The sequence below is a fragment of the Anser anser genome, assembly GCF_964211835.1.
Source record: "Anser anser genome assembly, chromosome: 7".
Classification (NCBI taxonomy): domain Eukaryota; kingdom Metazoa; phylum Chordata; class Aves; order Anseriformes; family Anatidae; genus Anser; species Anser anser.
This window is the reverse complement of record NC_139727.1, coordinates 16,166,135-16,191,189: the sequence shown is the minus strand read 5'-3', so window position 1 is coordinate 16,191,189 and position 25,055 is coordinate 16,166,135. Positions and strand designations below refer to the sequence as shown.

The 25,055-nt window shown below is 42.1% G+C and overlaps 1 protein-coding gene and 1 long non-coding RNA gene across 8 annotated transcripts; one reads left to right on the top strand and one right to left on the bottom strand.

Annotated features, from left to right (window-relative positions):
• Window positions 1–533: 533 nt before the first annotated feature.
• STOX1 (storkhead box 1) lies at window positions 534–19,706 on the bottom strand. Of its 7 annotated transcripts, none has more exons than XM_083845451.1 (5): window positions 19,265–19,706; window positions 18,947–19,187; window positions 6,119–6,271; window positions 1,987–4,288; window positions 534–862 (listed from the first exon to the last, which is right to left on the bottom strand). In XM_083845451.1, the coding sequence occupies exons 3-5, from the start codon at window positions 6,249–6,251 to the stop codon at window positions 823–825; spliced, it is 2,475 nt and encodes an 824-aa protein (XP_083701577.1). In that variant the 5' UTR covers window positions 6,252–6,271; window positions 18,947–19,187; window positions 19,265–19,706; the 3' UTR covers window positions 534–822. The 7 variants fall into 7 exon arrangements, with proteins under 7 accessions (XP_083701577.1, XP_083701576.1, XP_083701572.1 ...); XM_083845450.1 differs by lacking the exons at window positions 18,947–19,187; window positions 19,265–19,706 and adding exons at window positions 17,257–17,360; window positions 17,845–18,855; XM_083845446.1 differs by lacking the exons at window positions 18,947–19,187; window positions 19,265–19,706 and adding exons at window positions 11,221–11,279; window positions 17,706–17,752.
• A 194-nt stretch (window positions 19,707–19,900) lies between these two features.
• On the top strand, window positions 19,901–23,798 carry LOC310903008. The gene is made up of 2 exons (XR_014587226.1): window positions 19,901–20,035; window positions 20,122–23,798. It is a non-coding gene; the product is annotated as an uncharacterized lncRNA (long non-coding RNA).
• Window positions 23,799–25,055: the final 1,257 nt, after the last annotated feature.

The window sequence follows — 25,055 nt, the reverse complement described above, 5'->3', positions numbered from 1 at the left end:
CTCCGCCGCGGGGGGGGAGGGATTGTGTGAGAGGAAAAAATTAAAAAAAAAAAAAAAAAAAAAGGCAGGGCTCCCGCCGGAGGAGGAGGTTTGTGCTCCACCTCGCAGCCAGGGATATTTCCTCAAAATGAGTCTCCTGTGGGTTCAAGGTCGATAAAAGACCGTGCAGGCTGAAAGCAGCGCAGCCTGCCTTTAGCTACAGGAAGAAAGCAGGAATAAGAAATCAGAAGGAGTCTCAAAGACTTAAGTCCTGTGTACCACATAAAACCACGCACAAGCAAGCCTAGGAGGACTGCCGTGATTTATCCCCAAAACAGTGAGAAAGCTTCAGGATTCAAGCAGTGTTTGTGGTAACAAGGTGCGTGCCCAGCTAGTTTCTTTGCGTTGTTTGCTGACAGGAGATGGAGCCTAAAGCCTGCCACTGTTTCTGGTTGTCCACAAAAAAAGAATTACAGCATCAAACAGTCCTGCATGAGTGGTACTGTCCCGCTAGAGCAACACATACCCTTTCCAGATTAACAACGGGATCTGAGTGAAGTATATCAGTCGTCACTTTTATTAGACATAGGGATGCAAAAACTAAAGATGAGAGCAACAGAAATGTTCATTAGATCTCCACACTTCTAACAAACAGCTCTGATTTAGAGGCAGCCTCTCACTGTGACCAGTCATAGTTACAGTATGGTTGTATTGTTACAAAGAAAAAAGTCTACATAGCTCATTAAAAACCTAATCAAACATTCATGACCACAGTTAGCTGAAGCAAGGAATTTTTTGATGATTGTCCTCCCACTCTGTCCTCCTTTTAGCATTATTATTCTTTTAGGATCTGGCAGGAAGCTTCATCTTCTTTTCAGTCCATCTAAAACAACAGAATTATTAGATGTCAGACCTCATACTCTAAAAATAACCTGAATTGGCTTAGCTTCTGGTACCTCAGATGGCACCAATACAATCAGAATGACCCTTTAAATACTTTTTGCTAAAGAACAACCAAGAGGCTTCAAGTGTCCATGTCCAAATAACATTAAAATTCTGCTTGAGAGAGTGCACAGCCAAAAAGCTGCTTAAGAGGGGAGAAAAAAAAAACAAAACAACACTTTAGAAGAATTTCCTTAAAAATGGTAGTATGTGATTTGTTCCTTTGTGTACAAGTTTCTCAAGGTGACAATACATGTCTAATGAGAACTTGAGTGGTTTAATTGTACTTAAATACCAGTCATTTTAGGTCTTAAGAACATATGATGCTATTAAAAATTGATATGATTTTTTTTCCTCACAGCATTTTATCTTACATTCCTGTCACTTTAGTCAACAGTTTTGTAAGTCTTACCCACATGCAACTATGTGAAATATTGTTTCATACTGGTTCGTTTTGTTTACAAATTTTCAAAAATCCACCTGAAAAAGTTACCTAGTTACAAGCAACACCTACCCTATGAAGGGAAGAGAAACCTCTAGGTCAGGTGGTGGACACATTCTCCAGTCTGTTGTGAGCAATTTTGATGATATTTTGTACTTTAAATTATGATTGAACACCTTCATAAAACACTTTTTATTCTTCATCTACAACTGGGAAAACTCTGGCAATATTGGTAACATTATACGGTATGATCAATAGAAGCTGAGTGTTATTGTTAACAGGACCATATTGAGTTTATCCATCACCATGTTGCTTAACATTTCTGCACTTGTCTACATCTCCTTGTGTAAAGTAGAGCTCATAATATGTTCTTGTCTCATGAAAGCAAAATATAAACAGCAGCATTTGTATAGCAGACTTAGGGAGAAAGTTCACATAAAAAGACATGGTAGAACTATGCATTTTAAGTATTTCTGGGTCATAACACTTATGTTTTTAAAGATAATAACAATTTTATTGTTGGGGAGAGGGATCTATGGTGTACAGCAACCGGTCTACCTAAATCCAATTGTTAATTTGAAGATAAAACAACTAAAATAACACAGTCGCATGTGTTTTCTTACCTTGGGGAGTCAATTCCACTGTCTCCTGTTATGCTGTGGTTTTCTGTCCCCTCTGTGTGATTCTGTCCTGATAGCACAGTACATGCATTCTTAAAAAACAGACCTTTCTTTACCAGAGAGTTTCTTGTTTCTTTGGTTTGTGGGCCCAAAGCACGGCACAACACTACTTCTCCTGTCTCACAGGGGGAGTTCAGCAAAGAGTCATCCTCATTGGTGCTGCAGAAATCGGCTACAGCTGAAGCCTTCACATGTTCAGTAAGGCCAGTTTCATCTTCCTTTCTGTAAACTGTCGGAAGAACCTGACTGCACAAACAACTTTCTACTATAAAATCTGGGTTTTGATGCTTTTTTGAGCCATCAATTGATTCTGCAAAAGCAGCACATCCCTTATATCCGTGGTCTCCAGAACCATGTTTATTTACAGTTGCATTGTATTGTGTTGAACAAATATTAACCTTGGAGTTTTTTAGAGCTGTCCCCATCTTTTGCACAGCTTTATTCCAGTCCCTTGTACCTGAAGATGCACAGCCAGGAACCAAGTGACATGGTTCATTGCATTCAGAATTGTCACCCAGATGCAACAAACTACCAGTGTCACAAGGATGCGCTTTCTGGTACGGAAGATGGCCTTTATCAGTAAATCCTTCACTTTCCACCTTCATTGATCCAGGATGGCTGTCGCAGACATATTTAAATATAAGGTCATTCTTTTTATCAGTCTTCTGTCTGTGTTTCACACCAAATTCTTTTACCCAGCTAACATTGGTTGTATAATGTGAAAGACTGACATTCCGAAACTCATTTGCTGTTTGATCTAATAACTCGCATACAGCGTCAGCTTTGTACCTGCAATGGCTGCCTTTCGGATGTAATGAATGTTTTGCTGCTTCTTTGCACGTACCGTTATCCCCAGCAGAGGAGTGGGGGGATTTTTGAATATCCCCATGATTCCTTTCGACTGTTCCTCTGTGGACGTTGTCTTTAGAAATAACACTCTCCACAAAGTATTTACTTTTATCATCTATCCGCAAAGTACTGCTTTGTGGATAACTACAGTTTTCACTTAAACTGTCCTTCTTTAGTTGGAGAGAGGACCTATTAGCTTGAAGAAATTTGCTTTGCTTAACATTGTCAGCCTGCATTTCAGCAACTGGTTGTTCAGCTTCATATTCAAAGGCTTTTGAGGAGTCCAAGAAAAGTGGCCTTTGCAAACCCCTCTCCTGCTTTTGAGTCCTGGGCTTCAGCTGACTATTAACACGATCTCTGTACCCTTTGGAATAAACGTTGTGTCTCCATGAGAGACCCTGAAAAGGGTTCTTGATCTGTTTTTTATATATGACGTGGGATTCCACTGCTACATCCAGTGGCTGGTGGGTCACGGTAGACAGCGAAACGTTCTCGTCCAGTTTCTGGTTTGGGGATGTTAGCTCAGGCATGTGAGATTTCCTATTGCTTCTGCTAATTTGCTTCTCTTTGTCTGATTTGGTTTTCCTGCTGTGTTTTGCTGTTCTAATTTGTGTCTTTGGAACACGCTCCTTTGAAAGATGCTTTTGCCTGAGGATTAACGCTTCAGCAGAGATACCTTCACTAATACTTTTCTTCCTCTCCTCAAACTTTTGCATTAATTTTGTGTGCTTAATCAAATTATCAACCGTGAGAGTAGGGTTAATACGCTTGATGATTTCATGTTCAATATCACGTGGCATATTATCTAAGTTGTCTTCATCTCGGACTGGCCATTCCTTGGGAGGAAACTGGGCTGAAAAAGTAGAAAACTCCTTCTTCTGTTTCTCTTTTTTGGAAGTACTTCTCCAGAAAAGGCCAAGGCCAAATTTTTTGCATTTCAGTTTCTCTTTGACTGATGTCAGGGATTTGATGGTGTCCCAGGAGTGGTTTTCAGCAGATGCAGAGATCACTTGAGTTTGAATTGAAGGCTTCAACTCACTGCAGCCTTTCTTACCTCCCCTGTTAGCTTCAAGGTTCATTAGTTGCTGGTATCTTTGGTCACTGAGCATATTCTGGTCAGAGAAACAATGGCAGGATCTGTAAAAGGATACTGTAGGAATGTTTTCTTTCGCTGGGTCTGCACAGCTCTCAGCATTTACAAGGTAACTGATGGAAGACAAGGAGCAGCAACTGTCCTCCAGCAGGACTCTTTTATTGTCTTCTGGGGCATCATTTGCAATGAAGTAGGTGTTAGGGGTGACGATGAAGTATCCGTTTTCTGTATGATAGATTTTCCTTTCTTTAATTAGAGCACCAAGGATATTGTATAAGATTTTGTGGGAGGGAACTGCAATGCCTACAACAAAGATACAGATATTTCAAATCAAAAATAAATTTTCAAACGAAATGGGAAATGGTTGAAGAATAACTTGCATGTAACAGACCTGGAAACAACTCAACATGAAATACCCAGTGTATTTAGCTTGCAGGATACAGAAATAAGTTTGCAACTGACCTGTGAATGGGAAATACTCAATTTCAACATGAAAATGTCTGGTACCACGGGACAAAGAGCGGGATTTATTATTTTTTTTAATACATCACCAGCAATTGTGCTTTCACCCAGCCACATCCCCGTAGGGCTCCCCGCAGGACAGGGACAGCCCCAGCTCCGCAGCCAGCGGGCTGCAGCCGGTGACGATCCTTGTGTGTCCCTTCCAGCTCGGATATTCCGTGATCATCAGCCCTGAGCCGGGGAGAGGTGAAGCAGCCAGGAGAGGGCAGCACAGAAACGCCATGCCGCCGAGGTGGCTGCAAGCCTGCCAGGGGCTGAAGGATCAGCAAAACCCTTTTAACTCTCTTAAGGCCATTCCTCGCTGATGGGGGAAGCTCGTTGCTGAGGAAGAAGGTGAAGACAGCGGCGTTTCTGGTGGTCACGGTAGTCTCTTTTGAATAAGTAAGGATGTTCCCTTCGCATCTGTCAGGATATGATTTTTGTGAGACCTTCTGCCAGGTAGAAGCCAAGCCATGTGTTGTTCAAAGCATTTGCCTCTGGGCAGGTTATTTAAGAGCATCTTTTATCCCTCTCTCTCAAGCTTCTGGTAAAGTTTTGTCAGGTGACGATTGCTCCCAAAATTTACCTCACTGACACTAGTCTCAGCTGCTGGTTTTCCCTCAGGTGTCACAGTCCCAGCATCATTAGTCTGGTGACATCTGACCAGCTGCCCCAGATGCTGCTGATCTCCTGCCCACAAGAACAAAGACTTCCAGCAAAGAACAAACATAGCAAGAAAAACATTCTCTCCCTCTACAGACTTGGGGAGTACTGCTTCTGGCTGAGCTGAAAATGCTACCTCGTGGTGTCTCAGTACACATATGGACTGCATCACATTCCTGGCAGCTTTTGGAGCCAGTTTATGGGGCTGCATTAAAAATTTTTCCCAGTAGTGAAAATGCTTACCAGATCAACCTGTAACATTTGCAGAGCTATAAGACTGTGAAGAATCAAATGAGGAAGCTCAGTATGAAACCAGGGAACCTCCTGCAAAGGGCTGTAACGAGCCTTTATGGAGACACACATGCACACCCCTCCTTCAATACTGCAGATTTAAGGGACGTTTTTCAGATTAAAAGAAACTGCAGCATTTAAGGCAAGAGACTACTCCCCCATCAGAAGAGCTCATTAAAGCTCATTTGGTGTAATTAATTTGCTTTCAGGAATTTGACCAACAAACCTGATTTTGCAGGCAGCTCCATTTTGGATACCAGCTACCAGATGTAGCTCCCCTACTGTAGACCCTTTTGCCATCAAAATCAAACGTGTTCCTGGCTTAAAGGAGGATTCAAAGCCTCACTGATCTGGCAGTCTGCTTTATGCTTTTCCGGATCTGGCATCTGAATCCCTCATCTATGCTTTCGGACTCTTGAGAAAGGACATGCCCCCAATGTCCTAACGAACCCAGTTTATTAAAATGTGTAAAAAGGATCATCGTCAAATCAATGTTAGTGATGCTCACAGGCTGATAAGGACTCCATACGTATTTGTGCGTTCTCCCAGCCTGATGGTTTGTAATCTTCCACATTGCCAGTTTTACTTGTGAATATTCATTGATGACTTGCCCAATATCACAAACTCAAGCTTGATGGTACAGTCACTTTTAAAAGGAAGAGGAAACGAACACTTTACCTGGATAACTTTTCACTAACTGCTCCACCAAAGTTTTCTGCGTGACCATCATTTGATCTGCATTCATGTCTGATATGGCACAGCAGATTTCTTCTGCCAGAGGAAGAGACTGTGGCAGTGAGCAAGGATTCATGAGAACAGGGAGCACATCACCTGAAGTCCAGAAGGAAGGAAAAAGACAAAGAAGAGAAGGTAGTTTGAATGGAACAGTGCTTCATTTTTCTATTAGCCACGATTATATGGTGTTGTTTCAGAGCAAGCATCTTATCCTCAACTAATTTTATTTCACAAATTACTCATCAGTGTTTCTCAGAGAACACAAATGGCTCTAAATACTTCGTGTTTTTATAATGAAGGCAGCAGAAGGCTACCTTAGGCATGTCAGTTTGTTTGGTATTAAATTCCAGCTTAAACCTTCATTTAGCTCAGTAAACAGGGAGTCAAAAGAGAGAAGTAAATCTGATGACTGACTTTTTGATGACTGTTTACAAACAAAACCATGCAGAACATGTATTTCTCTGAGTAGCTAATGAAAAAGGTCAGCATCCAACATTCTAAGCACAAAATCTTTTCACCGTATCAGAATACAGGAAGAAGAAAGACCAGCAACAGGCTCTAACACACGAATTTGAACAGAAATGGTAAATTTTCCATTTTTAGACTGGGCTCTAGAACTACAGATTATCTACTGGACTGTACAGAGAACAAAAATGCTTGTAACAACTGACTTAGACTGGTTACAATCATAATTTGTACTTCTTCACCAGTGCACACATTTTTTAGGCTATGTCACCTGGTCACATCTCCTGGTCAGAGACAACAACGCTGTCCCCGCTTTGCACAGCGAAAGCAGAGGCTCGGAGGGGCAAGAGCAAAGCCCTGCTCTCCCAGCAGTGCTGCAGCCTCAGCCCATCCCCTGCCCAGCAGGGCACAGCACACCTCCTGCCAGCAGCTCAACAGTTTCAGTTCTGTTTTCCCTCCCTCTCACAAGGACAGGATAGTGCACTTGGAATGAAGTAGAAAAACCTAAAGTAAAGACTTTTCCTGAAAGCTGGTGACAAAGAATGAAGCAGGGACTTACCTGAGGTCTGTGCATACATTAAGACTATGACCGCATACGCCTCAGACAAAACCAGGCGTTTTTCTGTTGTTCAGGTAGACCCACGATCTGTTCTCACTACCTGGTGGTGTTTCATGTTCTCTTCCCTGGTCTCTGTTGCAGAAAGCCCCTGGGTATGCTCAGCTGCCAGCTCGTTACTTCACAAGGCAAAAGCTAGAGTTAAATGCTAACAGCAATTCTCCCGCTAGTGAGAAGTGACAGCTTCGATTAACCGATGTTCAGGTTTAACTAAACTGCAGTTGGGTAGTCTGTTGGACGACTCTGCAACCTGATATTTATCCTTTTGGCAGAAAACTAGAACACAAACATTTCTCTGAGTAAATGAATTAAGCAACGGCACTTGGAAAAGCTTAAATCGCTCTTGACCTTTGTTTTACAACTGCAGTCAGGTTCAACAAAAAGCTCTCAGAGAAAAATCCTGGCACACAGTTTCCCCAGTGACGTTGCTAGGACACTCCTTGCAGGTGCAGGAAGCATTGCAGGGTTTCTTTTTGTATGGGAAAAGACTGCCAGCATTGAGTAATAACTCTTGTGAACACTGCTGCCTCAGCTCTCTGCTGCAGGCACGCAGAGCTACGGCCAGTTTTACCATTTGTTCCTGTAGAGCACCAAACTGCTAGGGAATAAAACACCAAATGTAATGGAAATGTATTAGTGATCTTTATGAATATTAATTATCATGCCATCGTTGTCCGCATCTGTCTCACAGCCTCAAATCCCACGTCTCTTTCACAGGGAAGCCCTTTCAGGTTAATATTTAAAACAAAGTAGTAAGCAAAAACCAGCTTGATACTAAAGGAAAAAAATATTAGAGTCGCATTTATCACAATGCAAGCCTATTTAAAATGCTCATTGTAGATCAATAGTGCTAACAACAGGAATATTAGACATCATTCCCTCCTGACTTCAAAAGAAAATCTGAAATAGTGAAAGCAAAAAATCAGATCATTGGCAACGCTGCTAGGTAGTTGTGGGAAAAGACCCAGGCAGCAGCCTACACGTGTCCATCAATTTCTTATTAAAAGAAGCTCAGGAAAGTTACTCAGTGTTTGTCCCTGAACAGCCCCAAAACAGCCCCTGCAGAACCCCTGCTCCCCTCCCTGCTCTATGTAAGCTGTCTGATTAGGCTCATCTGCTTGATTGCTTTATAGTTTTTATAAGGACTTGCTTACAGTTACATGCAAGGTACCTGTCAGCCCTCAAGGAACTCAGGGTAACCCTCTTGGTTGTTTAAATACATAGCACAGTTCCTATTTCACACTCCGCAGCTCTTACAGAATCACGTTTACCAGGTAGGCACTTTGCCAGTAGTCACGTATTATTGTCCTTCAGTTTCGTTTACCATTCTATTCAACCGCTGCTTATTACCTGGACACCCGAAACCCAAGAATACCCTTTTAGAGCACATTTCGATCACAGTGTGGGCAAGTCACCTGTAATACAAGCACTGGTGCACAGGAAAAGCCTCCAAACTCAGTGTACAGGAAAGTCTCTGGGTATTCTTGACCTGCACAAAGTGATTTTTTTTGTTCCATGTCTGTAACGTGAGCTTTACCACTTTTCACTGGGTTGTTTAACCAGAAAAATGTGTACAACACAAGTTTTTTCTAGGTAAAAAATAGGCTAGTCCTGAGAAAGCGAACAGAGGTGCATTTTATTGCATGAGAGCTCAATTTACTTCTTAAAAGCTGGGGTAAAGAATTTATATAACAATAAAAGGTTAACAGTAACTAATTAATTCTAGGGAAAAATAAATGCAAATCAGCAATGATCTCCACTACGTGATTCCACTTACATCTGCTGAGACAAAACACCTGGAAATTACATTTAGTAGCTGGAAAAGTCTATCTAGGACTGTATAATTGAGCATAAAATCCCACTTATCCTGTGCCTCTTTGCATGAGAGCCCTAATCTGTTTGATTCGCTTCACTTTCTGCAGAAATGCAAGAGGAAAACTATAAGCAAGTACAGTTCTGCTACAACTCCAAGGCTTCTGCTTTTCTGTAGACTAAAGCGCATCCTGGTCACATTTTATAACATTTTAAAATTAAAGACTAGGAAAAGTTTTGAAGAGGAAGAAAGTTAAAAGGAACATAGAAAGTTTGGTAACTTTTGTAAAATCACTTTTTGAACATTTATGGAGATTTTAACTCGTATTAAAGGATAACATTTCTATGTAGATTCCAAAGGCAGAGTTAAGATTCTTAGATCACTTTCAGTTACAGGTATATAACCAGGAAGCTCCATTTTGGCATAACCGTTGTGTACCAGACCCTCTTTTCAGAAACATCCATTTACTGATGCAAAGAGCAAATAGTTCAACTCCATTAAAAACTGTCAACTCTTGCAACATGTTTAATCTGTTATGGAAACAAGCAGAAGCTCTGAAGAACAGCAGTCTATCTTTCTGTTTATTTTGTACAACTCCCTGAGAGAAACAAAATGACTGTCAGTTAAGGTCACTGACACTTTGTCAGCTGGAGCTGAAGGAGCAGCTGTGCACACTTCAAAATGTCAGGTTTCCGTAACCACTGATTCCTGCAAGGGTACTCCCAAATCACAATTAGGCAACGTCCTCCACTTAGTGCCAGTGGCTGACGTTTACAGATGGAGGATGATGCCGTGCCACAAAAAGAGCACTTTGGGTGTTGAAGATAAGCAGGCAACTTGTTCAGTGCTTGGAAATCTGTTTCACCCACAACAGCTGTCAAAGCAGCCACCTAGCAAACCACATAAACGCATCTGCCTCTGGGTCACCCTCGCTGCTTGCAGCGTAACTGGCAGAGAAACTGAGCTATGAGCAACAGCACTTGACAATTATTTTTCAGTATACTTTAACTCGCTTTTCAGTCAACTCGCATACAGCATTGGATATATCCAGCACAGCTGATAGCAAGGAAGGTCATCGTTAACCATTTCAGCATTCAATGTCTGGCATAAAAGGCAAATTGATTCAAAAGTTTCATTGCAAGGAGATAAAAATAACATAAAACAAAATGGTCCCGGGTAAGCTGCAAAACCATGCAAGTAGCCCACAGAGGCAAGCAGTAGCAGAGGAATAAACAAGTCACTGGCAATGTCTCTGGCTCCTGTAATTGTCTGCAGGTGCTGCCAGCCAGAGCTACAGGATTTCGACACAAGCACATCTTTTCCACTTCGCCTGGTCCAAAAAGTCCCTTCACAACCCTGGCATTTCTCCAGTGAAACCGCTCGGTTTTTTCCTTGCTCCCAGACCTGCTATCTCTTCTGCAGTAAATCTCAGCCCATCCAAATAGCTCTTTAACATCAAAATCTTTGGTCTAAGAAGCGTTACTGGGTGCTGGTTAGGTACTTACCCATAGAGTAAAGGACGCTGTAAAAACATCATCATGCTGTTGTGCATTCCTGTGTCTGTTCACCTAAAGGTCAGCTCTAACTGCTGCAGTATTCCCAAGGCTGACTCTTGTGTGACAGCACATTTCCCAGCACAGAAGGCAGTCACAAAAAGTGTACAACTTAAGGCAACAGGCACGGGAGTAAGATGTAACTACGAGCATGTCCCCCCACCCTGAGTGGGGGACCAAAATTCCCTCCTTTGCACGCCCCCTGGCTTCAGCTCACATTCACCCCAGCCAAGGAAAGTCCCACACTGGTCTTTTAGACTAGCAGCACCCACAGAGCTCTTCAAAAGAGAACATAGCCCTCTGCAGAGTGTTCCAGCAAACCATGAATCAGGGGACAAAACAGCTATTGCATCCCACTTGCTCCCAGGCAACCCTTGGCCAAATCCGACCCACAGCAGAAAAAGCTGCCGGAGAGCTTAGTGCAGTTGTAGCAGCCCTCGGACCCAGGGCACTGGCTTTCAGTGAGGGCAGGAGCCACCAGCACACACACAGGTGGAAGGAAGCAGCTCTCAGATCCTGTTTCAGGCCATATTCCACTGCAGGGAGTGTTGTCATTCAACTGAGAACAAAGCTTTGATGGTATATGAGCAATTCGCACCTGTCTGAGAATCCCATGATGTTGAAGGATGTGCACGGCCACTTTTAGCTTCCTCTCTCCTTAAAAAGAAATACAATTTTAAAGACAAACCTTATGCTAAAAAATAAGCTCCTGCACCTGGGCTGCAATTCCGTGAAAACTGGGTTGCAATTTATGGCCAAAAGGAAAAGGAGAATAGCATGTTTGCCATCACAGGAGGTCTCAGAGGAGTTGTTTGGTCACTGCAGAACTAACAGCAGCAGTTTGGATCTGAGGATATTGGCCCAGAGTTCCCAAACCTTTCCCCGTGACTTTGGCACTATCAAACTCCCTTTCCATACTTCAGTTCGTCTGAATTTCAACCAAAAGGAAATGGTACATGACAAACAGAGCAACTGAGCACCTCCACTCTGTTACAGAAGAATCAATAAATGTCTTTTTCAAGAGCCAGTTGTGGAGAACCCTTGCTGTGAAGGCTGCTGGGTCACACATAGCAAGGTGAAGCCTCCCACGGAAGTTACAAAGATGTGCAGGTGCCTGTGGCATACTGAAGATACAGAACAGTTAATGGGGGAAAAGAAAATGGTGCTGTCCATGAAGTACCTAAGCAAGTGTTCTTTATGGCAGGCTAGCTTTATTGCAATATTTTTAGGGGAACAAGGAAAATATTTAATAATATTAGCATAATTTTCAACCTTGGAAGCTCAGCATATAGCTGGCCATAGAGCACAAGGGAGAAATCCAGTATCGGGGTGGGAGTACTAAAAGGCAACAAATAAAACCTCATTTGGGAGTGATTCATTTGTTTTAGAAAAGCAGAATAAAATTCACAGAGGTTCAGATTATTTCAGTTTAAAAACAAAACCAGCATTTTAGCTTTCAAACAGATTGAGGTTGCTAAACAAACAGCATTTGCAGTTGTGCCACTGCCCAGGAAGCTTTCTGCTTCAGTACAAAGCAGGCTGCTCACAGGGAAGCTGTGAGCTGCCAGCAAACGGACCATGGCTTGCCACTGATGCATCAGTGTAAGATAAAACATACTAAGAAAAAAAAAAAAAAGGTTTATATCATGGATTATTTCCAAGGGTTTCACAGTACTCTCACCAGTGTGGGCAGTTCTGCATATTGAGCTCTCTGTTAGCAGTAAACACGGTGTGAGTCACAGCAATGATGCACAGCACTAGCATCTTTGTTTTAGTTCTCCTGGGAGTGTTTTTATAAAATACAGTAAGGAACTGGCAGAGAGTGGCTCTGGGTGGATGTTGTTTTGGCAACGCAGACACCTACATCTCTCTAACCTAATGGTTTAGAGAAAAAAAAAAAAAGTAAGAAAAACCTCTTGTGAGTATCACAGCAGTTTTAACAGGCTAAAGAAAACCATGCTGCCATCATCCTGGTTTGGGGGGACCTGACAGCAGCCCCTCAAGAAGATGATGGAGCCAAGCTCTGTGCAGCTGTGTATGGTGGGAGGATGAAGGACAGCAGGCATCAGCTGGAACAAGAAGGGTTCAGCCTGACTATAAGGAAACCCTTTTCACCCTTCAGGACAGCCCAGCAGTGGAGCAAGCTGCCCAGAGAGGTTGTGCAGTCTCCAGTCCTGGGGAGTTTTCAAGATGTGACTGGACAAAGCCCTGAGCAACCTGGTCCGACCCCACAGCTGTCCCTGCTTTGAGCAGGAGGTGGAATAGGCTCCCAGGAATGAGGTAACAGTCCAGACATCCAGCTTAATTGGACACTGGTGCCTGTGCCTCCCACAGCGGCTCTCAAGACCCACTTTGACCACCCTGTTTTCTGTAACCCAATGCAACAGCACTTTTGACCTCTGCTAGCTGTGAAGTTTTCTTGGGTTACACCAGGTTAAAGAAAAAAGGGGATGGTTACCCTTACATCACGTCAAAACAGCATCTGAATGGAAAACCTATTGGATTTCTTCTCAACCTTCAAAGAGCCACTGTTTTCATAACCTTTCTTTTGTCACAGCCAAACTCCATCAGTATATGCTTGTTGTTAGAGCTGGTGCTCTCTGGTGGTGACGTGGACACATGCTAAAACAAGAAGGCAGTACAGAAAAGCTAAACTAAATGAAGTCTCTGATTTTGAAACCATATCAATATCTATATCAGACTAATAAATGCAGTTCATTTTATTAACTGTGTGATATTAAAATAATAGCAAGTGAGCTCTTCAAATACCCTCATCCTCACTAAAAGTTAAAATCTGCTGTTGAGGATTCAAAGTGCGAGAATGCAAAAAGACAGCTCGGCACAGCTCAGTCTGTGTTCTTGAATTTTGCTTTCTCACTCAAAAGACGAATAAGTTTATTCTGCTGAAAACTTCTAGCACTGAGAAATACACTGTACGTATGAAGTTCTACACAACTGATCTTATTAGAGGTAATGTTTAGAAAAAACAGAGTCAATTGAAATGAATGGAGTTTACCATATGTAAAAAATACACTCCTGTTCAACGGTGCTTGTTAAATTGTGCAACTAGAGAATATTGAATGAAACAGTGGAAAAATATGCGCACACATGTTTTTGCAGATAACACCTTACAGGAAATTCAACCTGAGCAGACGTGGTAAACCCATCAGGATTTTGAAGAGCTTTGCAGTGCCTTGCTGCTGTGAGTTCAAACAGTAGTTCAAATATAGCAGTTGCGTTCAGTGCAAAACACCGAAAAAAGTCTTTTGTAATACAGGATTGATAACTTACTAAGAACTCGACATGGAAAAGCATGAAACATTCAGAGGTATCACTTCATTTGAAGTCAGTGGTAAGGGCTCAATGCCAGCTAAAATTAGGTGCTAAACGTTACGAAATAATGTGAGATTTACACTGAGAGAATTTATTCAGTAAGCTAAAGATAACAAAAGTAGATAAAAAGTTGTCCTTTGAGAAGTACAAATATTTTATTCCCTTTTTCTATCCCAAAGATGTATTGGGCAGTCACCACTGGAACAACTGCGATATCCAGGAGAACCCAATTACAACAGAATATACAAGTTAGTAAGTTCTGAATCAGAGACCTTACTGAAATTAACTTGAGAATAAAAGTTAAAAATGCAACTAAACTGCTCGTGTTCTGACAGCCTATGTGTAGCAGTGCAAAATAAAACATTTCTGTTCATCCACTCTTTTTAAAGCCTGAAGAAAATAAAAAAGGAACAAACTCAAAAAGAACCCTGAACAGTCCAATGCGAAGCACGACCACATACTGAGAGTTACACTTCACAGAAGCCAACTCCATTGAAGTACAAAACTATTCTGCTTTGACTTGCAAACCTACATCCCCACTGGTGAGGCAGGATGAAAGTCCCTGGAAGAAAGGGGCTCCAGAAGAGAGGAATCCCATGCTCCACATCCCAGCCTCTTGCAGAGCCGCCGTCCTCACCGGGACCAGGTGTTCCCATGGCAAAACAGCATCTGCTGCTCACACAGCTGCAATTTCAGCTGTAGTTTCGTTAGACTCTGCAGCAGAATGATGCTGACACTGACACGAATTGCTGTGAACAAATTCAAGGTACTGAAGTGAAAATAGAGAGACAATCTTTGTCCTCTCTTGTGCTTTTTAGCTCTGAGTGCTTCACTTCTCCCTCAGTTCTGGGGAGTATTTACAGGGGAAGGAGGAGATGTTAGGAGCTATGCTATCAGGTAACTCCATCAAGTTCACAAACAATTGGGTGAGGACTTGTTTTATGTTCTTATCTCATTCCAGTTCACTCAATACCTGCAGCAAAAATGGACAAACCTTAGCACTTGACAGAGAAGCGTTCTGTCCTTTCAACATCAGCGTTCAGTAGGATGTTCTCCAGGTGAGATGCCTGGGTGACCCCAGGAAGGCCCCAGCCTGCATTCTGCAGGCCAGCCCCAGCCTCAGCTCACCTGGGAAGCTGCAGGGCTGGTTTTCGCATTCATAGGGAGTAACTTGCAGCCCTGCAGGGAAGATGCTGGACCAGCAGCAATTTCAGGCCTCTGAAGCTTAAACAAACAAACGAAAAAATCTGAATTTTCTGTTGTCTGCCTCTGCCCGATGGGAACCACAGAAAGGGAACCAGGCAGCTCAGCACATGGAATAACTCTGGGAAGACAGAAACGAGCTGGTTACGACCAGGAGAAGCAAGAAGCTACAGCAATGCGTCCTCTTGGGCTGACACCCCCAGCTTCTCTCTTCAAACGCCCTGGAGTGATGCTCCTCAAACCGAGCGCTGCCAACTGTATCGCAGCTCATACCCGTCCTGCTCCTCTCCAGCACCCCGGGGCTGCCCAGGAAGGGGCATGGGGAGCATTTTGCCCCTCATATGGTTAACAACAGACTGAACAAGCACCGGAGATGGGCCCTCAGGGGTGTTAGCATTGTCACTCAGGCCGCTCAGCTATCAGATCGGGAGGACAAGGGGCTTAAAACTAGCCTCCCTACTTAACCCTCTGAGGGAGAAGAGAATTGCCATGATTTTCCCTCTACCCGCCGAGGGGAAGAATATAACAGCTGGCCCCCCATCCCTGGGAGAAGCGTGCAAACCAGACCCTGGCTCCAGGGCACAGGGGGAGAAAGAAAGTTTTTGGGGATTTACCTGGGAACAAATACAGCAGGGCGGTTTGCGATTCCTGATAAGCTTTTGGGACTGCAGTTTCCCCTTATTTGCTAAATCTTCCAGTGGCTGACATCAGTCAGGGTGTAGTTATTTATAAAGCCAAGATGTTCAACCCCCAGTGCGTTTCTCTAGAGCAAACCTCATTTGAACCACAGGGAAAAGGAGCAAAACTAAGACCAGAGGAACACCACATAGTCTTCTGGTGACCAGCAGGAGCCAGGAAGGTTCCTTGAGTTACAGCAGTGAGGAGGCCTCCTGAATGCTCAGGGCTTGAAAAATAGAGTGCATCGGGGCCTGGAGCATGGCAAGACCCTCACACTAATTCCCAAGGATAATTCTTCACTGAAACATGACTTGGCAAAATTACCACTGCAGTGCTGTGTGCCCCTTACTTCTCGTTTACTGTTCAGCAAACAATGGGTTGTGGATTAAAGAGGAAAAAAGAAAAAAACACCTTAAAATTGTTAGCTGATTTTTCTCATGAGTCTGAAAACTCAGTCTTTACCCTTTTGGTGTACTGTGGACATAGGTAAAGATACTGCAACCAGGTATCTGTGAAAATTCATCAAACAGTAATGTAGTTTGCAGACACTGCTACTGCTATGTGCTGCAGTAAAGGGATGTTTCCTAAGAACCACCTCGGACATTTCTTTGTTCCCTACATCCCAGCCACAAGTCACGGAGCACGAGAAACCCATTCTACTTTACTGCAAGTAACAGCTTGAGAGCAGATAGATTAAAACAAGAAATCTATATAAAATAAAGACTGCTAATGTGATTTTTCAATATTGTCAACTCCTTTAAGAAACAAAACCAAGAAAGCTTTGTCCCTTGGGTTTTAATTGTCTAACTTGTTACTTGCTTTCCTGGAACAAGACACATACAAGGAATGGGAGAAAAGCCTTCCAGAGCAGAACACGGTCATTATCACGAGGGATGGAAGAAAAGACACAGTACATCAGCTTTTACCAGAAAATTACCTAAATAAAGACACTAAAATTGCAAATTAGTTTCAGAAGGGAGGGAGGGAGGGAAGGAATCCCTTCAACATCAAATGTTTGAAAATGGGAAATTCACAAAGAAGCTTCTTCAAAGGCATTCGATAGAAGAAACAGTAAGAGAACTTCAACTTGTTAGAACCCCCTTTGGGTATTACTGCAGCGAGAGATAAAACATTAGGGGAAGTTGTGTAATTCATTTACTGAAATAATTTTCATTTGGATTCAGCCAGCCACACTATGCATGAGAAAAGAGGTTACTGGGAAGCAAGAGGATGAAAAACCAAATTAATTGAGGTCTCTAAATCATTTTCAGGAGACTAGCAAATAACAACATATCAATAGTCACAAGTAAAATAAAACAACTATAGCAAGAGGGAATAACCTCCAACATATTTAGAAGTATGATGTCTTTTTAGATGGAGACCAGTAAGTAAAATGCTGGTCTTGCTTATAACGCCCTACCTGGGTTAACAGTGAAGAGGTCAGTAGGCTACTCACAACCAGGAAAAACAAAGCTCTCGCTGGAGCAAGTGCAGACGGTTACCAGAGTGTCCAGAGAAATTAGACTGCGTGAAGAGATTGAAGAGTCAGAAAACAGGGCTGAAACAGAAAAGAGCTATTCTCTGCAAACTATTAGGAAAGCAGTGTAAATACCAGGAAAGGGGGGGGGGGGGGGGGGGGGAATAAAAATCTATGTGATTTAAGCTAAATCCACAGTTAAGAGAAGCATAAACAGGTTGAGCTGGCCAAGGACAACACAGGCTAGGCACCACAAATGTGCACATTGAAAATTTTGAAAGAGGTCATTCTTAAGTCTTCCAAACGGTGACAAAGTTCAGGCTTTGAGAAAGAATTCAAAACTGCTGTTTCATTTGGACTGCTACTTCTCTTCAACACAAAGCTTCTGTTACCTAATCAGATCCAGTTCTGCCTGAGGTAACATGTACTTCTAACTTTAAAATTCATCCCCTGACACAGAGGATTACCGAGCTACCCTCAGGGAAGCATAACAATAAACCTCTCAAAAACGACAGCTATGAAAATTCCTACCTTTGGAAATCCAACTCAGCCAGGATTCATTTGCACTTCAAGTACCTGGTAGTTACAATGGGGCTGAACAGCTGCAAGTCTTCATTTCAGCATCTTCTACTTGGTCTTTGCCACGTTTCTGGTTTGGCTACTGCTGCTTACAATCCTTTAGTTTGGGGCAAGTGGTTCAGATCAAAAGGGTAATGCAGGCACCTGAGCTGACACAACGCAAGAACTAGGCTACCCATTCATCACTTATCGCGGTGTTTCTTGGTAATTGCAACTTGCTGTCTCCTATAATCACCTTCAGTAGACAACAGTCCTAATTAACTACAACAAAACCACATGGAAAATTGCAAAATGTACAGAAGCTTCACTGGCCAAACCAATGGCTCAAGTAAAAAACGAGGAGCTGTGAGGCAGCGTTTGGTACCAAGAGCAGAAATTTAGTTAATGCAACTGCCACATTTCAGAGAATAATTCAGTGGCACCCTTCCAGTAAGAGCACTCAGTAATCTAGCAGCTGTATTTTCATGTATATTCAAAGCCCTTGATTGCAGCCTGGCCTCATTAGACTGAAAAGGTTACTAGCATAATTAATTGAATATGAGCTAATTGCAGGTACTAAATAGCAATGATAAATAAATACAATTTTCACCAGAATGCTCTTAAAAATACACTTTTTTTCCCCCCAGATTACTTTGTCATTGTTCCTATTGCCAGATATGATAGCATGTTCTCTGTGTATCCCCTGAATGCTAATAAATTAAACAAAAGGGGGAACTGAGACACTTACTGGTGCAATATGCTATCTTCTGCAAAACTCTTATCTAAATTTTTCCTGTGAATAATTACATACTTAAGGTAGCAACCTGAATGTGCCCAAGTCTGATTTCTTCTTAGATCTTCCATCAATTTCACTTTTCCTTATTTTTAGAAAAGCTTTCAAAGACCCCTTTGGAGCTTCTTTTTGGTCAGCATTTCCAGAGGAATGAAGACTAAAAGCAGCTGCTGAGATCAGAGCATCGCCTCCACATTAGGTAACAAAATGCCTTCCCCGCCAGGCAGCCATCACCCCACCGAGCTGCAGCACCCCACGGTGCTGAGCACCCTCCGCCTTTACCTGCTTCAGTGGCAGCACACTCTGTAGCTTTTTTTTTTCCACATAAATCTTTGTGCTGATTCAATCCATAACATCCAGCTTCAGTGTTTTTTTCTAGGCATCATTCTTTGTCTGAAGACATTAATGGTGAATGAAACTGAATGAGTCTTCCACTGGTTATGAATGCACCTTCCAGTTGATTAGAGTATCACTCTCTGGACAGTCACCTCCTCCAAAAACACCACTATCTGCAACAAAACACCTAAACCAGCCTGGTTCCTACCACATTTTCCCTAAATGTTGATTGCCCATGTGCACAACTGCACTGCAACAACTCACCGGGTCACGACCAAGTGGGCTTCAAAGCAGACCGCTGGCAGGTGAGACCTGGTTTGCCTCAGTGTCCATAGCGGGGAAAGGCTGCGGTGGTGATGCCCTGCTTGTTCCTTGCTTTCGCAGCAGCCCAACTGCAGGATTTTTGCCCCCCAGGATTCACGCTGATGCTACTAATCATGAAATGACACAGGCAGAAGTCACCTGCCACAAGAGCATGGTTTGGCACTTCCAGTGGATAGTCTCCGATGGCAGCTGAGGACATGCTGCTCAATCAACCAGCGGCTCCACAAAGTGGAGAGGATCTCACCATCGGGATCACACAGGCAGGCAGCGAAGAAGACAAGCAACAGAGTCAAGAAGAAAGGAAATAAATTCAGTGGCACTGGAGGGCTGCCTGCTCCAGCCCCAGCTGCAGCCACTGCAGTCAGTTCTCCCCTCCGTCCCTGCTGCTCCAGCACGGGGCACTCTTCCTCTGGAAAACCCTACTCTGGGCTGAAGGAAACTGCCTCAATTTTGTACTAAAATCCCACCGAGACAAAAGACTCCCTCCTCATCCCACCGCTGTGTTTTCCTCCCCCAGAATCAGCTCTTGCTATGTCTCAGGTTACGCTTTCATGGAGCAAGGCCCCAGCAAAGGAGGCAACAGAGGCACCCCTGCAAGGGCAGCAGGCCTTGCTCCGCACAGAATTTGGGTTAAACACGCAGTTCGTTCCTGTTGTGCAAAGCTGCACAGTGCATCTTCTCATCTACTGTGGAAAATCCTTACCAGATAAGGTAAGAACACTGCTCACTTTGGAATCTGTGCTCAGGGAGATTTTGTATCGGATTGAGAGGGATTCTGGTGTGTTGTTAACTTGCAGGTCACATTAGAATAGTCTTCAAACCATCTTCACTAGAAAAAGTGCCAAAAATGGACTCATTTTCCTTTTCTTAAACTTCAAGCAAAGTAAGTATCCGAATTAATTAACTGCTCAGAATATCTGCACTGCCATCTCTTTCTTATCAACCCTACTTATTCTGAGCCCCTGCCACCCAAAGTCAACGCTATACAGTTTCTGCTTTTGTCAGTGGCTCAGTTATTATCCAGTGTATAATTCCCACAAGTCCCCCTTTGTGCTGTCCATCATTATATCCCAAATCACAAGACTGAAAATGCTGGCTACGCATTCTTTGCAAGAATATTACTGGATCCCATGGATAACCAGGGGAGCTGTAGACATGCTGCCACCAATATGTCCCCCAGAACTAAAAGTCACCTATTTTTCCTCTCATCAGTACAATGAAAAGATACTTCTTCCTTGCCCCCACTGCTCAACAACAACAGAGGTAATTAGCTTGATTTCAGGAAAGATGCTGCAGCAGAAAACCAAGTCCAATATTGGTAAGCAACTACTCGTTTTCATCCCCTTGGTCACATTATACAAGGCTTCTTTGTATTGGAGATAATGACGACTGTAAGTTTCTCTCTGTAGACAAATGATTTAAGGATACTCTCAACCTGTTTGGAAATCCTTCCCCAGGACTTTGCAACTTGTAACATGAATGTCTTCATTGATACCTTATGTTTGACATAATACACTTAACAAAAGTACATTTGCTTGAATAGCTCTTTGGTAAAACAAGGTATCAGGAGACCAGCTGGAGGCTTGGACTGAATGTGTGGATGTTTTATTAGCACACAGTGACAATTGCCTACTTCTGCTCTGACACTGCGTCTGCATGCATGCAGTGGTCTGTTTTACAGTACGTCAGGTTGGTCTAGGAGACAAGTCTTTTCTGAGACTAACAGCACAAAGTACTTTTATCTCCCACTGTTCATTTCTATGACATGACACGTGGCAGCAATTTCCACTTTTATTTGTAAATCTGCTGGCTACCATCCAGCCCTGCTAAAAAGAGATCAGAAATGAGGGCCAATTGCTCTCCAGCTGTTTCAGCCCTTGCATGACAAAACAGGGAGGTAACTGGATGACCCTCTGTCAGGAAGACCAAAAACCATTAAGTGAAATACAAGGGAAAAACCTAACGCGCACACAGACAAATCCTTTTGTATACCACTGAAAAAGTTGCAAGCAACTAATAAAGCAAACTACTACACTAAAAACAGTTGCCGAAACAGAGTGGGGAGAGTTCAGGCTGAGATTCTCTGTACTGCTCCTCCTCTCCACTCTTCCCTTCTCCCCAGTTTCTTCATGATGAAATGTGAGCAATTCAGCCAACAGGATCCTTTCATTTGTGCCCACAATAGACTGAGGGAAAATAATCAGATATGGAAGGGAAGATTATTATTTCTAAATAGAATAACATCACTGAGGTATTTCAACAATAGGGCAAAATAAGGCTCACATGCCTGAGGCTTTACGTGCTCTGTAAACAGTCTCAGTATAATGGTGAAGCACTGCATGAACTAGAAGAAAAACTCCAGCAGTTTAACCTCATAACCCAGCACCAAAAAAAGCAAATGGCCAACATGGAGCAAACAAATCCACTCAACACCACTACCTTACTCTGTCGTTGTTGAGAAAAGAACACAGAGAACCAGACTGATAGTGGGCTAGATACAGTAGCTTGCAGGATTCCTGAATCACACCTGAAGATACCGGTTCTTACATTCACTGTAGTGTAAATGACCTGAACCTCCATATCTATTAGAATCTACTCGTTAAAGAGAACAACACTTGAAAAAACAGCAGATACAAGAAATCAGAAGTGGCATAGAACTGCAGAGTGTAGCAAGATTTCAAAGCAAATTCAGGTTATCAGGTATCTGGAAATTCAAAAGCAAAGCTCCTAACCACAGCTGAAACACTATGAAACGTACAACCTTCAGTGTTTGGTATGTTCCAAAAATCTAAATTTGTATTCCATATCATAATGTCCTGGTTATGGAGTGGATGAACAAAACATAGTTTTGCTTAAAAGTATTTATATTACTATTAATGTTGTATTAATGTTAAATAAACTGTAATTAATTGCTAATGCGACACATCTAATGAGACACAATACACAGAAACGTAAGTTTGTTGGGAAAACACTGGCAGTTTTGATAGCCAAGTAGAGGTATTTATTATTTATGCTGTTTTTATTGTTGTACTACATGGCAATATACAAGTTCCAGCTGAATTTCTATTTGAACCATTTCTGCTTTCTGGAAATGCATTGACCGTGCTACCTACACATTTTGCAATCGATCACTGGCCATGAGACTCAGTCACTAAAAATGAAATATTTTATATTTTTAAATATAAACTGCACTGAACAAATGCACTCAAGATTTTAAAACCTGACCTGGATACACAAAGATTACAGAAGCAAGAGAAAAAACACATTTTGTGCGCAGTCCTGATAAAATTATCAGTGAAAGTTAACTGTGATACATAAATCCAAACAGATACTCAACACAGTACATAATTCAGCAGAAAGATGGACTGAAAGCCATTATCTCTCCCAAAGCAGTTATTTCAGCCTGAACACTGAACATATATTACGTTCATGGACTCAGCTTTATAAAGTTACATTCTGAAATGACTCAATTGTAAATGCTGGATCTGTGGAAACCCATGGTCACCAGACAGCATTCTAACTTCTGCCCCACAGGCCGAGTGAAAGGACGCAGGGAAAACCAAGCAACAGCTGGGAAGTGATTCTGCAGCAGCGCCCTGGTGCTACGGCCACGATACATCAAGCACTGGTGAGTCAGTAAAACGTGTCTCTGTCATGGTAGAACATGGTAGAACCATGGCAGTGGTGCTGGATGCAGCTCCATTATCTCCCATGCAATACTCAGCTCTCCAGAAAGCTTTGGCAAAAATTCTCTGTTCGTCTTTTTGCCACTGTTGCTATGTAGCACTAAAGCTATGCACCTCTACCTTTTTTATTACCAGATCAAGCAAAGGGGCATTATTAGAGTCTACCCCAATGTAGGTCATGTTGCACACAGATGTATCACGCAGAACTTTCTTCCTATCCTTATTCACGGGCATTCACTGGTCTGAGTATCGTGCTATAAAGGTTCAATTCATTAATTTCATCATCCGAGAGCAATATAAAAGGGGAAAAAAGTCTATAAACAGATTCAGTTCTATTTACTGGCTTGTTATAGCAGTGCTTTCTCTACAGAACAAGGCACTCCTAGATTTGCTACTCTGCATAGAGCCTCTAAAATGATTTTAAAACTACAAACAAATTGTGTGCTTCAACACTGAGAGAGCCAGCAAGACCTTGCTTCAGCTTTTTTAGCAGCCTTTTGTCAACAGCTGATACCCAGGGAAAGGCGTAGCAGTGGAAAGCCCATGAGATGTGAAGTGTGGACATTAAATGCAAAAACACTGTTCATAAATTAAAACTGACAGAAGATTACTTCTCCAAACCCCCATTACTGATACTCTATTAATATTTTTTTTTTTTTTAAGAACTGCTTGCATTCCTAGAATATTACCGAGAAGCTTTAGCTAATGACCGGAAGTGATGCAACATATACAGAACTTTGTGCCATTTGATAAAGTGACTTTACGTGCTGTGAAGTTGTCTGTTCTTCCTCAGATTATTTGTCCTTTGGGAGACTGGTCAAGCCCTGTGTAGGTTGTAAAATTTTTCCTTATTTTTTCCCCTTTATTTTTAACCTTTAATTTTCCTTCCAACATAAATGCAGACTGTACATTGTATTTAAAACACTGGTACATCAAAGCAATACAGAGCAAGGTTACACTAATTCAAGCAATTATTTTTCTTAAATACTATAAAAATCTGTATTACTAGCAATTATGTCACAGGGCCACTCAACTCAAACACAAGATGAGGCCTGCTTTTGTGCCAACTGCTTTCATATCACCTGTTTAAGGTAAAAAAAAAAAAAGAAAAAACACGAAGAGATTCCAACAGAAGTTTCACAGTGAACCTACAAAGTTATCTTGTATTCTAAAATTGATCTCTTGCATGTTCACATGTATAGCTGAAAATTCCTCATGAAAAAAGTTATTTCAAAGTCAGTCTTTTCCTTAATATTTTAAATGGTGCTCAACACATACATGCTGTCAGTCTGTACAAATGTAAAGGTGAAAAATATAATTTGATTACAAAAGAATTTCACTTTACACCATCTGTATACCAGACGATGCTTTTCATAGGATTCATTTATGACCATCCTCACTCACTCTAATGAGATGTTACCTCTTAATTCATAACGCATGCATTTTCTGTGTACTTGTACAGAATAAGTAGTGTTTTTATTTTAACTCCTACTTTAGTGTGAACAGTTAAGGTATTACACAGTGACTCAACTGTGATGAATGAGAGGGAAATTTATGCATGTTATTTTAATGAAGAGACTTCACTTGTCTGGCTTCAAAAGAGCCACGGAAGGAAATGATAAAAGCACCACCTCTGAGACTCTTTTGAGCATCAAGTCAGACATTTTAAGGTGTTTCTCAATAAAGCCATGAGAGCTTTCATGTAGGTTATTCATATTATGGCACTTAGACTCTCCTAACAGGTATTTAGTTACCTAGGACATCTAGGTTAAAAAAAAAAAGTCTGCTAAAATTAACTATTTCTGTCAGACAAGATTCCTTTCCCAACCTTCAAAACCCTTAATTTTCCTGGAAGTTGCACCAAAATACCATTGTTCATGCTTCATCTCATGTAAGTAAGTTGCCTTTGACAAATGATATCACATTAAGTTTTAAGCTTAGATCACTGGTTATCTGTGAACACAAAGGAAAGGCAGTCTTCACCTCTTTCAACAAAAATTGTCCTGCTCCTTCATAATTATAACACGGAATATTGATACTTGTGT